At 50.3% G+C, this 15,193-nt stretch overlaps 1 protein-coding gene across 1 annotated transcript in view; it reads left to right on the forward strand.

The window, feature by feature from the left end:
* Positions 1-15,193, forward strand: part of NCOR2 (nuclear receptor corepressor 2) — a 228,201-nt gene that overhangs the window by 89,435 nt on the left and 123,573 nt on the right. Inside the window, exon 4 of the mRNA XM_039561371.1 lies at positions 4,593-4,773. Within this exon, the coding sequence (XP_039417305.1) occupies positions 4,593-4,773 (181 nt within the window). The remainder of the gene's footprint in view (positions 1-4,592; positions 4,774-15,193) is intronic.

A 15,193-nucleotide genomic window follows, 5' to 3' on the forward strand; every position in this document is an offset into this window, starting at 1 on the left:
ACCCAGGACTGCTAAGAGGGCTTGCCTGGCAGGCTGCAGTTTTGGATGCCTGAAGAAGAAAGCATGCGGGGGAGCTTCTGGAGAGAGACAGATATTCCTTCTCCTCCTCTTGAGTAAGGCAGTGCCATTGTGTTAAAGCTTCTGCTGGTCCTGTCCATGAATAATTCAGGCTCTGGGTATGGGGATCTTCAATATGCAAGTCTTAAATAGAGCACCTGCTCTTATCTAAACTGCAGTTGGCTTGGAAGAAGGTGGCTGAGGGGTTGTGCAGGGCAGCCAAGACACTGCTCCCTGCCCTTGTGTGGGAATGCACAGCCCGAGCATCCCGAGGATGCGTGTGGGTGCTTGGTCAGAGCTCCTGAGGATCTGGGAGTCCTTGAGCTGGGCCACATGGTGAGCTAAGCATCCTGCTCGAGGCTGTCCCACACCTTTGGCTTGGGAAGACTCAGTCCTGCTGCTGGCAGACTTTGCTGAGGGCGTGGGAGCTCCATCTTCCCGCCCAGACACGCAGCTCTTCCCGTCAAGTCACGATGGTTTATCTCCCTCTCCACCTACATGACAAAGGGAATATATTGGCTGGTCCTGGACATGTTTTTCTAGCGGCCTGGTGGCAGGTTTGCTCCTACAAAGCCTCCAGTTTCTCTCTCTAACAGGTCCCAATTTGCCCAGTCTCACACTCTGGCTCTCATTAGCTGTAAAGGGGTTGTTGAAACCTCTGACAAATCTTAGCATTGGCTATAAATAATTCAGGTCAACGCCAGTGGTTTTCTATATGACTGTCTTTCAAAAGCATTTATCATCTGTCTGTACCTGTGGGGCTTGGATACTCTTTTTAGAACTTACTTTTGGAGACAATTTCCCACCAAACCATCTCAGCTGGAGGAAATAAGCAGCCTCAGCAAGGCCGTCGTTTGTCTTGGTTCTGGTTCCAGGAGACACTGAGAATCAGTTTTCCAGCCTGGTTATGTTGTTTGGCCCTATGGTGTAGGGAACAGCATTTGCAGATGGGAGCAACTCTTAAAGTGTGCTCTTGCTGGGAAGTTGGTGGGAGCTGGCTCCGAATCGCTGCCAGTGCTTTGAGCCCTCGGTGCAGGAGGCTGTGGGAAGTCAAGCTGGGTTTGCTGGATGTTGCAGAACAGCCATCACTGCTCCTGCAGCCACCTTCTGCTGCTCAGCTGAGGGAGAAACAGGAAGCTCTGAAGAGCAGGGGAGGGTTGTGCTGCTCTGAGGAGCCGGACAGTGGATTAGTGGGGAGGGAGAGTCTTTGGCCTCCTGAAAAGTTTGTACTTGCTCATTTCCCAGTGATTTGGCTTCAGGAAAGTAAAAGTAAGATCCCTCAGGGTAAGATCTCATCACGACTGCTCTTACAGGTCCCAAGGACAGCTCAGGATATCTCATTTGATCCTCTCTCCCAAGCTCTCAGCTTAATGACTGGACTCAATGATTTTAGAGGTCTTTCCCAACCATAAGGATTCTTTGATTCCCTGATACCCAGCTAGCGGACAGCCGCTGTTTTCAGCCCATCTTGTGCTTAGCTGGCTCTGGTGTAGGCATAACGCAGCAGAGGGTGTTTTTTTCCCTGGGTCCTGGTCATCCACACTTGCTGGAGTGAGCTGCAGATACCCCACATTGCTGTAGGGTTTTACCTGCTCATACCTTCCTTACACCCTCTGAGTCTGCTGAGGAATTGGCCCTGGTGAATGAGTAACGCAGCTCTGCAGCTGGGAGGGCACAATTCATTTGTTGGATTAGTAATAAACCAAAGGTCTCATCTTGGGTTATCTTGGTCTTCTGGACCTGCACCTGCCCCGAGCAGAGCTGTGTGGGGGTGGTTGGGAGTTGGGCAAACCCTGGGCACCCAGCCTTGTGTGTCAGCACATCTCACGCTGCTCCGCTTCCCTGAAGTAGCACAGTGTTTGTGGTGAGGGACTCAGGTGAAGACTAACCTGTCCCACTTTGTAATTAACGCTGGCATTTGCTTTGCTTCATTTAATTATGCACAACTCGCATGCAATTAAAAACACTCTTTCCCTTCAGCAAAGTAGGAATCTCTGGAATAAACCAGACGGGTGGGAACTGTTTGGAAAATGCAGCAAGCCCCAACCTCGGTGTAGCGGGAGGGTTTTTCAGGCAGAGTCATTTTTGCGCTGACAGCAGCATCGTCGCTGTATGAAAGTCTGTTGTAAAGAGCTTGCTGCAGGTGTGGATGTGAAGAGTGAAAGGTGTGAAGGCTTCAAGCAAAAGCATTTGTGTTTGCAGCCAGGACAGGCTGAGCGGGTTGTGTTGGGCAGAGTAATCTCGGGAGCGGCTGGAAATTCCAGTGGATAAAGTTAATAGCTGTTCTAGTGGATGTGGAAATGGAAATAAAATAGCACCTTATAACATTGCAGCCACTTTCCCTGGCGTGGCCCCTGCCTTGCTGTGAGTAACCTCCTTTGTAAAGCTGAGTGGTGCTCTTATCTTCAGAATCCAGGGTTTTCTTTCCGAGTGGAGCAGTTGTGTCGGGTTCCTGACAACTGCAGAGGTCTTGGAGCCATCCTTTGTCAATTAGCAGCTTCTTGGTAATACGGCCTTAAAAGAAGGGAAGAAGTGAAAATAAATACATCTGATTTTTAATTGCCTCAGTACAGCAGGGCCTTGGGTGTTGGAATATTTTAGCACCTGCCCAGCTCAACAGTTGCTTATTGTTCCTGGGTTTTACAGCACAGCCTGAAATGCCGACGTGCAGCTGTGGGCAGGCAGGGATTGCGTGAAGGGCTGGGACCAGGCAGCAGGAAACCTGAGAGGTGCCAGGAGAGATTTCTGGGCTTGCTGAGAAAAGTTGGGGATCATTCAGCATGAAAGTGTTTGCAGGTGAAGCGAGCTGTGCTTCAGTGCCAGATTTTAGGGCTGTTGAGCTCTGAAGGGTTTGCTGTGCGAGCTGTGCATTCTGTCTCGGACGTTGGAGCACCAAAGGCAGTGCTGGAGCCTCCCCATTCTCCTGTCCTGTTTTTGCTGGGGAGGAGGAAGAGGATGAGCCAGATTCTGTTTCTGTGTGTCAGCAGCAAAGCTGCTGCCCGATCCCAACGCCAAACCCACAGCAGCAGAGCTTGGCATGCGTGTGCTTTGTGCCTGCTGTTGATGTTTAAAAAATAACACCCCCAATTTTATCTTGATTCCCTGGAGCTGGGTTAAGTTGGCCACACTGCTGCAGGGGAGGGCATAGGGCAGTGTTCAGGGTGGTGACCCTGAGAGGGTGGGTGTCTACAAGATCCTCTCCCTGGTTATAGCTACCGGCTTCAGAGCACTCTGGATCCTTCCCTTTTTGCCATCTCTTCTGAGATGTTTAATGTCAGCAGTTGCAGTTTGTGGTTGTGGGGCAAATGATGCATAAGACCCCCTGTCTTCTCTGTTTGCTCTTGACAAAATATATCCCCTTTCTCCCTCCCCTTCAAGCAGCTCCAAAGGGTGTGTTAAGTTTGTTAGTTTTTGGTAACTGGGGAGGACACTTTACCACCAGCTCAGGAGAATTGCAGGTCTTGTTTAAGGGGAAAAGAAAAAAACCCATGTTTTTTCACAAGCTTTGAATCTCCTGTGCTTCATTTTATTTTTATTTTTTTTTAAGACGCACTTCTGCATGAAGTGTTAAAAACACACCCTTGGAGCTGCTGCAGCAAAGCTGATTCTAGGGCATAGTAAAAGGTTTAATGTATTTTTGTAGGATCCCTTTACAATTCCCACAAGAGAATCCTGCTAAGGAAAACAGAGCTACAAAAAAAAAAAGTTCAACATTTGTTTTAAAAAAGCAAAACCAAGCCCACTCTCTGGGTACTACCAACTGCATCATATTTAACAGGTAAAAGATGTTTGAGCTCGATGTGACTCGTTGGTGCAGTTGCTATCACTGGATAATGTGCCTTTACAGCCTGCCAGGTCTGTGTCAGAGACATGCAACTACATGTGGCTGGTTTCTTTCCTCCCTGATCCTGGAAAAATAAATCCCTACTGTCTAGCCATGGAGGAGTAGGCATTTTTTTCCCCAACATATAATCTTTGGTATTCCTATAGAAGACACTAAATATAAACACTGGGGCAGCTACCTTTGACTAAATAAGACAGACGTGACGGAAGGGCGTGTTCTGCCTGGTCTTGGAGGCACAGGAGGATTTATGGGGCAGATTTGAGGATTTTCCAAGCTTTGCCTCTTTCTGACCGGCCCAACCTATGTGTCATGATGGGGAAGGCTCAGACCTGCAGCCTTATTCAGTTTGTTCCAGTGTAGGGACAGCCGCCCACTGCACTGGTGGGACAGGAGATGACAGCGGGGCTTTCCAGGTGACACGGCAGCGGTGCTGAGGAGGGGCACAGCAGGGTGGCCCCTTGGTCCTGCTCCAGGACATGCACCATGCCCAGCAGCTGAGCTATGGGGCTGTGCATTTGGGTCTGCAGAGACCTGAGATGTTTGAGTGCAGGACCACCTGGCCTTCCTCCATGGATCCTTCTGGAAAATGGGCAGATGTTGAGCCCTGTCCTCCTCGAGTGGTTTGCAATTGTGGAGCAGGGGAGAGCGGAGGTAGTTTCTTTCCTAAAGGCTCCTTTCCCTTTGTCCCCAGATCTCAGGAGCTGCACCTGAGAACCGAGGGGCATTCCTATCTCTCTGACCTGACCAAGCCATCGGACTTGGAGTTCATTGAAACCAAGAGGCCGCGCCTGGACCTGCTGCAGGACCCGCTGATGCGGCACTCGCCTCTCCTGAACCAGAGCCAGCAGGGAGGCACTGAGGATCTCTCAAAGGTAAGGGGCTGATGGCCTGTGCTGCCAGCTGGGTGCGGGGTCTGCATTTTGGGCTTGTGTAGAGCTGCCTTTGAGGTTCTGAGCCGCTGCTGGATTCAGCAGGGATCGTGGTTCCCAATGCGTCAAGCAGTGCTTGGTGGTACTGGATGGTTTTCCCCGAGGTGGGGTGACCACTTCAGGGGAACAGAAGCATATCAGCTTTTCCCATAACTGTTAACAGTCGTGGGCTTTTTTTACTGGGCTATTAGATGCACCAGAACAATTTGGAAGCTCCTGTAGGCTGAATTAAGGATGGTCATGTCTGGCTTTTCTGGGTACTCTGCCTTGATTTGATTTTTATTTGACACTTCTCATTTATCACATCTCTTTATTTAATATTGGTGTTTGAAGGGCTGGAATCAGTTTCTGGTGGTTCTTTAATATAATCTTCCCCAGGAAAGCCTCCCTTGTCCCAGTCTTATTTAACAAAGCAAATCGTTTACTTACAATTGTCCCCTCTGCACATGGAATAAATGTTGCAAAGAGAAAACCCTTGTGTGTGTGCCTGTTTGGATTTACTTTCGTGTTCTCTTGGGGTAAATTGTGTTTGATTTTACTGTGAGTTTGAACATGCTCCTGGTTGGTAGGAAAGTCTTGCTGAATAAATGCAGTGGGGGCAGCTGACTCCCATGCCAGTGCTGAGGGTTGGTGCAGCTGCAGGCTGGGCTTGGGAATTGCCCAAGCCCTCAGTGAAATGAAAGGGAAGTCACTTCTGTCCCCAGGGTGATGGGGATGGTTTGCTGTGTCCCTGTGGGAGCTGATTGAAATAACACATGGACCAGAAAGCTCTTCCTAGGTATATTCAGACATCTCATATCTGTACAGTACTGGAGGGCTTTAGCTGAGATCCCTCGGACCTGTCTTTAATGAGAAGGGTATTTAACTCTGGAGTAGCTCAGATGTCAAGGGAGGCCTGAAGTCTCTGAAGCATAGAATGTCCACAGGGGATGTTGGTTGGGTGGCTGATGGGGAAAATGCACTGTTGTCCACAAAACAGAAAATAGACCGCTCCAAAGATGTGAGGAAACCAGGATGGCTTTTCTGTCTTCACATTATTCCCACCAGTTCGACCTCTCACCAGAAAAAATGGATTGTCTCAACTATTTGTTTCTAATAGGCAGAGCTGCTCTTGAGGAATTAGTTCATCAGTTTAGGGGCTGCATTTGCTTCTCGGGCTGTGACACATCTCCAAGAATTACATGCGTTTTATGGGGCTTAAAACATTTGTTAATGAAAGGGAGAGAGAGCCGAGATACAATTCAGCAAGACAAGATTATGCTTTTAGTGGAGCCATTTGTAGTTTTAGTGTCTGGAAGGAAGAAGAAAATGTGGTGTCCCTGGCTGGTGAGAGCCTGAGTGGAGCTGGGATTAGTCACTCTAAGCTATCAGGAGCTTCCAGAATGGGTTTGATGGAGCTCACTGCAAGACTGGATGATCTCAGTGCTGTTCAAGTGGCTGGGAGCAGAAGGCAAGTCTGGGACACAGGGTATATCTGCCTCTGCAGCTTGGGAAATTGGGCTAATAGCAGTGTTTTGGCACTGAGTAGTTGTCCTCAGACTAGTCTATAAACTGCTGGTGCACATTAAGGTCGTGGAAAAGCTCCTGAAGCCAGCATGTGCATTGCTCTGAGCCTCAGCTTGTTGGAGGAGCTCCTGTGGGTGTGGGTCCAGGGGAAATGCAAAGAGCTGAGTCTGCCCTTTGGGCACAGCTCTGGGCGCTGGCAGATCCGGGCTGTGGACACAGACCCTTTGTTGCACCCACGCTAAGCCAGCCACGGTGGAATTCAGCACTGGGCTCTGAACTCGCCACCTAGGACAGGTGATAAAGACCTTCCTGAGAGGCTCTGTGTCCTGGAGCAGTGGCACACACATGGGGGCAGGACATGTGTCCCAGTGACCAGAGCTGCAGAGAGGTGTTTGCTGTTCTGTCTGTGCTGCTGACTCAGTGTCTGACGGAGTCGCTCAATACTTTATCTAGGGCAGCTGTGCCAGCCGGGTGAGCTCTTTGGGTGAGATGCACCACGTGAGCCCAGGATTGCTAAACACACTGCTGGTTGTTTAGACAGAGTATCCCAGGAGTTGTTCCCTTACCCGTTACCCCATTCCTCGTTGTTGCAGTCACTGTGTGGGGAGGAGCTCGATTTACTCACTGGGGTAATACTGCTAGGACTGGTTTTCATGGTGATTTTGCAGACTGAGCTCATTTTTGCACAGTAAGAGCTCCACAAAGCCCTCAATAAAAAGGGCAGGGGTTTGGTTACACGCTCTGGGCGCCAGCCTGACTGTCCCAGGGGATGTGACTGTAATGGATGTTGCTCTTGGGCAGTGGATATGTCTTGGTTTCTCCTGGTTTCAGAGCAGCCGTTGAGCTGAGATGCAGAATCAGGTCTGTGATGGGATACGAGTTTAGCACATCCCTGATAACCATTGATAACAGGATTTACCAACCTTCAGCCCGGGGGAGAGAAGTCAGTGCCGTTCCTGCACCTTTCCAAGGCCTTTGTTTTGAGCCATAATTTATGCTCTGAACACAGATGGAGCAATTGATGGTGCAACTGCTGGTAACAGGCTTCAGAGTTTTTTTCCCCCCTGAAGAGAAGTGGATTTCTCATGTCTTTTGTTCCTCATCTACCTCTCCCAAACAGGAGGAGAGCTGGGCCCCTTAAACCCTGTTCAGTATCACTGCAGCCTCACTCCAAGCAAGACTTACTTTGTAAGGAGAAGCTCTTGGATCAGCGCATTCTCACTGGAGAAAGCAGAAACACTTTTGGGCAGCATGCCTTTCAAAAGCAGCAGCTTTCAGCTAAATCTCACTTGGACAAGAAAAAGATAATACCTTTCCTTGTGAACCTCACATTGCTCATATCCTCAAACACTGGTGTTTCTTTTCAAGCCAGAGGCAGAAGATTGTTTTCTGGCCTGCTTTACCCCACTTCATCATCTTTTTCCCTGCTGTTGTGTGTTGTCATGTTGCTGCAGTGCTGTGGTCCTGGGCTCCTGCTGCTGGATGTGGCCTGGAGGGCTCTGGTGAGCTCAGTCTGCTGGAGAGAAATGAAACCTCCCTGTGCCCTTTGTGCCAGCTGGGGTTGATGCTTTTCCCCTGGGAAGTTGCTCCCTTTATCTGGCTTACAATAAGCAGAACAACTTAAGCAGGGTGCCTGGGTGTGGGATTCACTGGAAAAGCTGCTGTGATGTGGCTTTGCCAGGTGTGTTCTTGGCAGAGATGCAGGAGCTGGTTCCCAGGACCCTCGGTGGCTTCTGCTTTCTTTCCAGTAAAGTCACGGACCTCCATCATGTAACAGCAGCCAGGAGTAAAGCAGACAGCCCCAGAGCAGGCCAGTGATGCTGTGCACGATCCCTGTCCCTGCACACACGTGCACAGCTGGTGCTGTCCATGATGCTGCCCCACAGGGACGGCAAGCATGGCACATCTGGTCAGTCAGCCTGCTCTCCCCTCTCCAGAGCTGGAGCTTCATCCTGCCTCTCCCCTTCCATCTCTTCTTATTCCCATTATGCTTTCACTTGTTCTTCTCCCCATTTTTAAGACTGCTCTTCCACCGCCTATGTGGTTTGCTGCTCCTTCCTATAGGATGTGAGTCAGTTCTGATCTGCACTTAGTCCCCTGGCAAGAGCTGGCTGGCTGCACTTCTGAGTGGCCTGTTGGCTCCAACAGGAATTCACTTACAGGGAGCCATGTAATCCCACGGGAATGGGGCTGGGTGGAGGCTTAGGAAACCTGAACCTTGCTGCCATCTGCCCTGGCAGGCTGCTGGTCACCCGGTAAGTCTCTTCCCCTTTCTCTATCTCAGATTTCCCCATCTGTACAAGGGACAATGCCACTTCCCTCTTTTGTAAAATAATTAACAACTGTGGATGGAAAAAGGCAGTTAAGAAGCCATGTGTTGTTAGGACTTGGACTCTGTTTTACATTGTGCAAAGGTTTTAATTTCTTCCCTTTCTGCATGAGTGTTTTTGTTGTGTCACAGACTGAAAAATGGAATCAGAAAAGTGGTGGGGGGGGGGGGTAGTCTTGGAAAAGACAGCACCAAGATCAGGAAATAGGTATGGCAAAACAGAAATTAGGGCAAAAGGTACTTTGCTTTGATGCATATCAATGTAGCTTTAAAAGCAATTAATTGAAAAAGGAGGAATTAACACATTTGAAATGCCTTTTTAATGATGCATTGAAGCCAGCAGCATACATGCCAAATTTCACACTGGCTGCCCGTTCCAGAGCCCAATTTACAATGAACTCCTGGAAGACAGGCTATGGGATAGAAAAGGCTCTTGGCTAGCCTGCTAACTCCTGCCCTGGCTGCAGGCTGGCGGGGCACCGAGGACAGCAGAGAGGCCTTTTGGGAGCTTTGCTTCTTCCTCGCTTCACTGGCCAGTGCCTTGGCAGTGCTGGTCCCTGCTCCATCCCTTGCCGAATGCACCAGGGGAGGGGAGTGGGAGGCTCAGGTCTCTTGCAGCAGGGTTTGCCCTGGTACAGGGTGGAGGAGCAGTGCCACAGCTCCCAGCACAGATAGCTGGGCTGGCTGGTAAATCAGCAGTTGCGTTTCTGCTCCATGGCTTTGTTACGGGAACATTGATCTGTTGCTGGGATTAACCTCTCAGAGTTTCCAGTGGGTTGGTCTCGCAGTTATTAATGAAACTGGCTGGAACTTGTGTTGACCTTGGCAGAGGCCCCAGTTGGCTTGGAGGTAACTGGCAAAAGCATAATCTCTAATTGAGTAATCCAGGGCTGGGGGAAGGGAGTGGAGGGGGTGGACACGAAGCAGTGCTTTGGACTGGGAGAGCCGTGGTGCTCCGACGGGATGCGTGGGAGTGGAGGGCTCAGCACGGCGCTCGCCGAGGGAATTTAGCAGGCACAGCGAGACAGCATCTCGGTTCCGGCACCCCAGGCTCCCTCTTGTAGAAAACAGCCCAGAATTCCAGTGCCTCCCCGTGATTTATTGCTGTGGAACAATAGCGCAGAGGGGCTGGAGAATGGAACAAGCTGCGAGCGTCGGCCGTCCCTGGGTGCGTGTCCTCCCATAGCCTCTGAGTCTGCAGTGGGGATCACACTGGGCTCTCCCTTCCCCACTGGAGGTTGTTTTTCACTTGAGCAAAAGAGCTCTGGGCTTGTTTCTTGGGATTTTGGGGAATGTCTGCAAGCGGGGACCGAGTGACAGCACAAGTCCCAGTTTCCCCAGCCGTGCATCTCTGCCGTGAGAGAGGGAGATGCTTCCTTGGCCAGCTGTGGCCGTGCCCACATCTGGTGGGGAAGGGCTGGCTGCCAGCAAGCCCTGCAGAACACCCAGGCAGAGGGATCCTGTGGAGCTGTGGTAGCGCTGATGGACGGGGGACACACCAATGCCAGCACCCTGTTGCTCCATCCCAGTTATCCAAAACCCAAGTGAGATGCAGAGACTTGTGCCAGTGCCAGGCTTGACCAGCCCTGTGGGAAATGAAATTCCTCAAACACACAGCCACGAAAAGAACTTCCTGTCCTGACGAGTGTGGGGTGCTCCGTGCAAAGCCTGCACATGCTGTGTGGCCTCCACACCACTTCTTGGAGGAGTGGACTTCTGTGGAAGTAGCTCTAACCTCAGATCTGAGCAGTGAAATGAAACAATTTTAGTGGGTACAAACACACCTACGTCTTTCCTGCTTTTGTCCTCCTTCCCCTGCAGAGAACAGCAGTTCTTGTTAACTCTCCTTGCAGCTGGGCTCTCCCTGTGAAGCTGAGCCAGTGGAGCTGGGCACCCATCAGGAGCGAGTGGCATGGGGTTGTCGAGTCAGGAGGATCCTCCTGTGACGTGTGTGACACCCACCCATCTGCTGTGCGCTTGCTCACACTGTCGACTTGTGCCTGATAAAAATCTGCTTGCAAAAAATTATTCGGTGGGGTGGGGAATTTACGTTAGGGGAGTAATGATTCAAAGCTATTTCTGGGAAGATGAGGGACGTGTTGGCATTCTTTGTCATTCCAAACATATTTAAAAGCTGAAATATTTGCGTTGTTCATGTTGCCACAGCACAAACACTTCTGGCTGGATTTCCCCCCCTGCTTTCCTCCCTGCTCCGACGATAATTTCCAAATCACAGGAGGATGGGATGAGTGTGAGCGTGTCAACCCCTGCTCAGCTGCTTGTGAACACGCGCCTTTGGGAGCGTGGGCCTGTGGTGTGCAAGCAGAGTGGCTCTCCTGGCATGCCTGGTGGTCCATTCCATTGCCCACCGTGCCAGGGTGGCTGCAAGGGGTTGCCAGCAGCCCGTGCCATGCACCAGCGTGGGACAGGAAGCCAAGGGAGCAGCCCGAGGAGTGCTGTATCTGCAATCTCAGTCCCATGCATGGGCTCACCTGGTTTCATTTGAGAAACAGATGCTTTTGGGTGTTGCGTAGTCCTTGTGAGATGTTTGGCTCCTCCATCCAGACCTGGGCTGAGGGGTGAAGGGAAGGAGTACCATGACTGCAAGACAACTGGTTGTATTCCATTTCTCAGCTGAAGTTGCTGTGGCCAAAGAACTGAACTATGGTCTGAGAGACTTGGGTATGGCAGGAAAAGCCCTCATGAGCTGCAGAAACATTCTAGAGGCAGGATGTAAAACCTTGAACCTTTTCCCTGAGCTGCCTGCAGCCCTGCTCTCCCCTCCCCTGTCTGCTGCAGCCTGCAGTGGTCCCCCAGCCATGGGCAGCGGGGCCAAGGCTCAGTGCAGCTGGAAAACCAACAGAACTGATGGTGCCTCAAGCACAGGCTGTTTCACACTTCTTCAGCTCGTTTGTGGTGATCGACATCCAAAACAACCTTTTAAATTGCCTTTCAAGCCACAGCGGCGGCGAAGGACGGTGTGATAAGGCTGACTGCTTCTCGGGAACCTGCTCCATCATTTACGTAATTGGACTTTTCTGTTCCACTCGGTCAATGTTACAAGGCTCGCGTAGTGCAGCATCTCACCTGATCTGCTGGAGGCAAAGAAAGTCCCTTGACTTTGTGTGCCTCACCCCTGTAATTGGAAGAAACATTGCTGGCTCTTTGTGCTTGCAGTAGGCAGCGTGCTGAGCTGGGTGTGCTGTGTGGATCCGTGGAGACTTTTCTTCTCCATCTATGAAGTGTACATGTGGTGTGCATCTATTTTATCTGATAGCGAGAATTGTAATGTGGCCTGTTTTGTCCTGGAAATGCAGGAGAGAGGAGTGCTACTCAAGTGGACTTAGGAAATAGTGTTGGTATGGCAGGAACTGGTGCTGGTGTCCAGCATTGCTCCAGAGCACGAGGATGGTGTGGGGTGTTGAGCACTTTTGCCTGTGCTCAACCAGTTGTGCTCATTTGTGTTAAAAAAGAACCCCTCTCCTGGAATAAATGTAAATGAAAGAATTCAGTCCTGGTACCAAGAGGGACATCCTGGCTATTTTTCCCCCCTTGCAGTCTCAGTCTGATCTGTTTTTCTTATTTTCCCCTCGTGTTCTGGGAGGGGGTGTGGGTGCTGTCAGGCATGGAGCATTGCTCTGGATCCAGACATGCTCTGGAATGGGTTATGTAGGATCTGCCCAGATAGTGCAGGTGACCAAGCAGCAGGAGGTTGTTACCAATCTGCAAGCATGTACATCTGAGAGATCAGCATCCCTGCATGCCCCTCCTACCCAAAGGTCTTCCTGGCACTTCCTGGGAGCACCCTGGGTGACTTGTCCATGGACGTACAGCACCGAGCACATTTTTGGCACTGTACTTTTCCATGGTTGGGAAATGCAGCCCATCAACAGTCCTGACTCACACAACGAAAGCCAGTGAGTTGTGACACCCATCAGATTGATTCTGGGTGCTGTGTTTTGAGGAGGAGGGTATTTCATGCTAATACCTTCCCTCCCAGCGTGGGGTGGAAGCTGTGGAGGAGATGCAACAGCAGTCAGTGGTGTTTGCCTGCTTCTGCTGGAGGGGATGGAGTGGGGGAGTGATTTCAGAGATGGATTTGGCAGAGACTAGTTGCTGCTCTTTGTGCCTGTGGTGATGGAGCTGTAATAACATATTGAACATGGCAACAGCCCTTGCTAAAGCTCTGTGACTTCACGTTCGTGCTTCGTGGAGCCTCATCTCTTAACAACACCCTTAGCATCAATAACAAGAGAGGAGCTGTCGGGTGCCAAAGGGCCTAGTTAAAATCACTCGCTGAAAACCTCCTTTCTTTTTGGACCTAAACTTGCTTTTTAAACAGAAAAACTCTTTGGCTGTGTTTAAGGCAGAGCACATTCAGAGGGTTTTTTTGGCTCCGCAGCCTCGCGCTGCATGGGGGGGCCGGGGGGCGATGGACGCTGGTGTGTGTCAGGAATGCTGGCTGCGCGCTCGGCAAGCGGAGAGGGGTTGTTTTAGGACAAGCTGACAGGCCCTTGGCTTGTTCTGCTGCTCTCGAAAAATGTAATTCTAATTCTTGGCACCTTTATCCAGGAGGATAGGGAGCGAGAGCACAGTGGAGTCTGTTCCCTCTGCCCTTGGAAATGGGCTTTTACCCAGCAGCAGAGCTGGCTCAGGGCGGGAGCAGTGTGCTCTTGTCCTACCCCAGGTTTGGTAGAACAAAAGTAGAAATTAGTGGGAGGGAAGCAGTGTGGGATGAAATGACCTGAAGCACCTCCTTGCAGTCTTGACCTTTGTCTAGTTACTCTTTGGTCATCTCAGTGCTCTGACAGAGCATTTTCTGCAGGTGCCAGTGTTCTGCCCAGGTTCTGCTCACCTTCATCCAGCCTTAATCCTGCATGCAGTGCCCTCTCCTGAGAGGAAGCAGCGGCACGCTGTCCTCTGGCAGTGCCAAGCAGGAGAGGAGATGGGCGGTGGCTGTGGTGTTTCCCAGTCCTCTGCTGTATCCTGAGGGGCTCTCCCAGGGCTGCAGAGCTCCTGGCATCCTGCTGCCGTGGCACTGTATCCCCTCCTCTGCCTGCACTGTAACGCTTCCTGGGCTTGACTCTGAGCAATCTGCTCTGGTCACTGCCCTGGCAGGGTCTGATTTCTCTCCTCCTGTGCTGTTCCCTGAGGAGCAGCAGTGATCATTTCTGCCTTCTGATCTCCACTTTGGATTCTGTCGTTCTGGTGGCTGCTGAAGAAAAAACCATTGCCCAGTGCAGATCAAGCTGTCCCACGTGGTTACGTGACCAAGCCGAGCACAGGCTTTTATTTCAAGCTGATTTTCGGGTCTGTGTTATTTTATCTCAGCTCAGGTATGATGTAGAACAGATTGCCCCCAGCAGCTAATGTATTTCTGCCTCGGCAGCAGAGTGGCAGATGTAAACACAGGAACATTGCAGGCTTTCAAACACTAAAAACTAAGGAACAGGCAGGTATGTGTGTATAAATATATACAGTGCATTATATGAAAGGCTGCTTTTAATGTATTTGGAGGGAGATTTGTGAATTTATGAATTCATGTGTGTATACTTCTTAAAGGTTTTTAAGTAATTTAAAAGCCTACATTTTTTAATACACACACCAATACATATATATATTTATATATGCTGCCTCCTATTCTTGTAAGCTTTTTTTTCAAAGGCTTCTTCTAGCCTTGTTCAGTGATTCTGCCTTCAGCTGCCACAAGGAGAAAGACTCCCAGTCTCGAGCAAAGCTAAATATTGATTTGAGTCAATCTGGGTGCACTTGGAGACATCGCTAGTGTTCATGAATGCAGCATAATCGCTGATTGGAGTGGGGAAATTTCATCATAAAGGCCCCAAAAGGGAGGTTTATTATTGCTTTCTTCCAAATGCCTGAATTTTATTAGCTTCAGTCATTCTTGGCAGGGCAGCGGAATGGGATTTTATAGTTAGCAAAGGAAAAGTAAACACAGTAATCATTTCACAGCCCTGTGCCTGCCAAACCAAGATGGAAATTCCAGCCTTGGTGGGAAGCTGCTGCTTTGCTAACAGATAATAACAAATTCACTGTGGGCTTATTCGTGCTATGGGAGCTGAGATGTTCAGGTTTTTCTGTAATGCCCTGGTCTGGGGAAGCAGAGGTGCTTCATGGTTTTTGCAGGAACAGGCTGGGCAGAGGTTTGTGGTTTGAGCAACTCCCACAGCCATTCACAGTTAGAAATGGTGTTCCTGCTCTGAGCCTTCGGGAGCTGCTCTGTCCCGTGCTCTTGGTTGGTATTTGGTTTTTTCATGGTCAGTCTTGCTCTGATCACAGAGCTGGGTGATGCTGAAGGTGTAACACGTATGAGACACCCTGATGGTCCCTGCACCCTGTGACCGTCTCTACCTGCTGCATGTGGGGGGAGGGCTATTATGGCAAAAAAATTCTCCATGTAAACCCAAAACTCTCATGAAAGGTTTATTTTACGTGCTTTCCTGGGCTTGTTGAGGTGGAGGGCTTGGCTGCCAGCTGGGGTCTGGACCAGCACCCGCCTGTGTTTCC

The sequence above is a fragment of the Corvus cornix genome, chromosome 15, assembly GCF_000738735.6.
Source record: "Corvus cornix cornix isolate S_Up_H32 chromosome 15, ASM73873v5, whole genome shotgun sequence".
In the NCBI taxonomy this organism is placed as follows: Eukaryota; Metazoa; Chordata; class Aves; order Passeriformes; family Corvidae; genus Corvus; species Corvus cornix.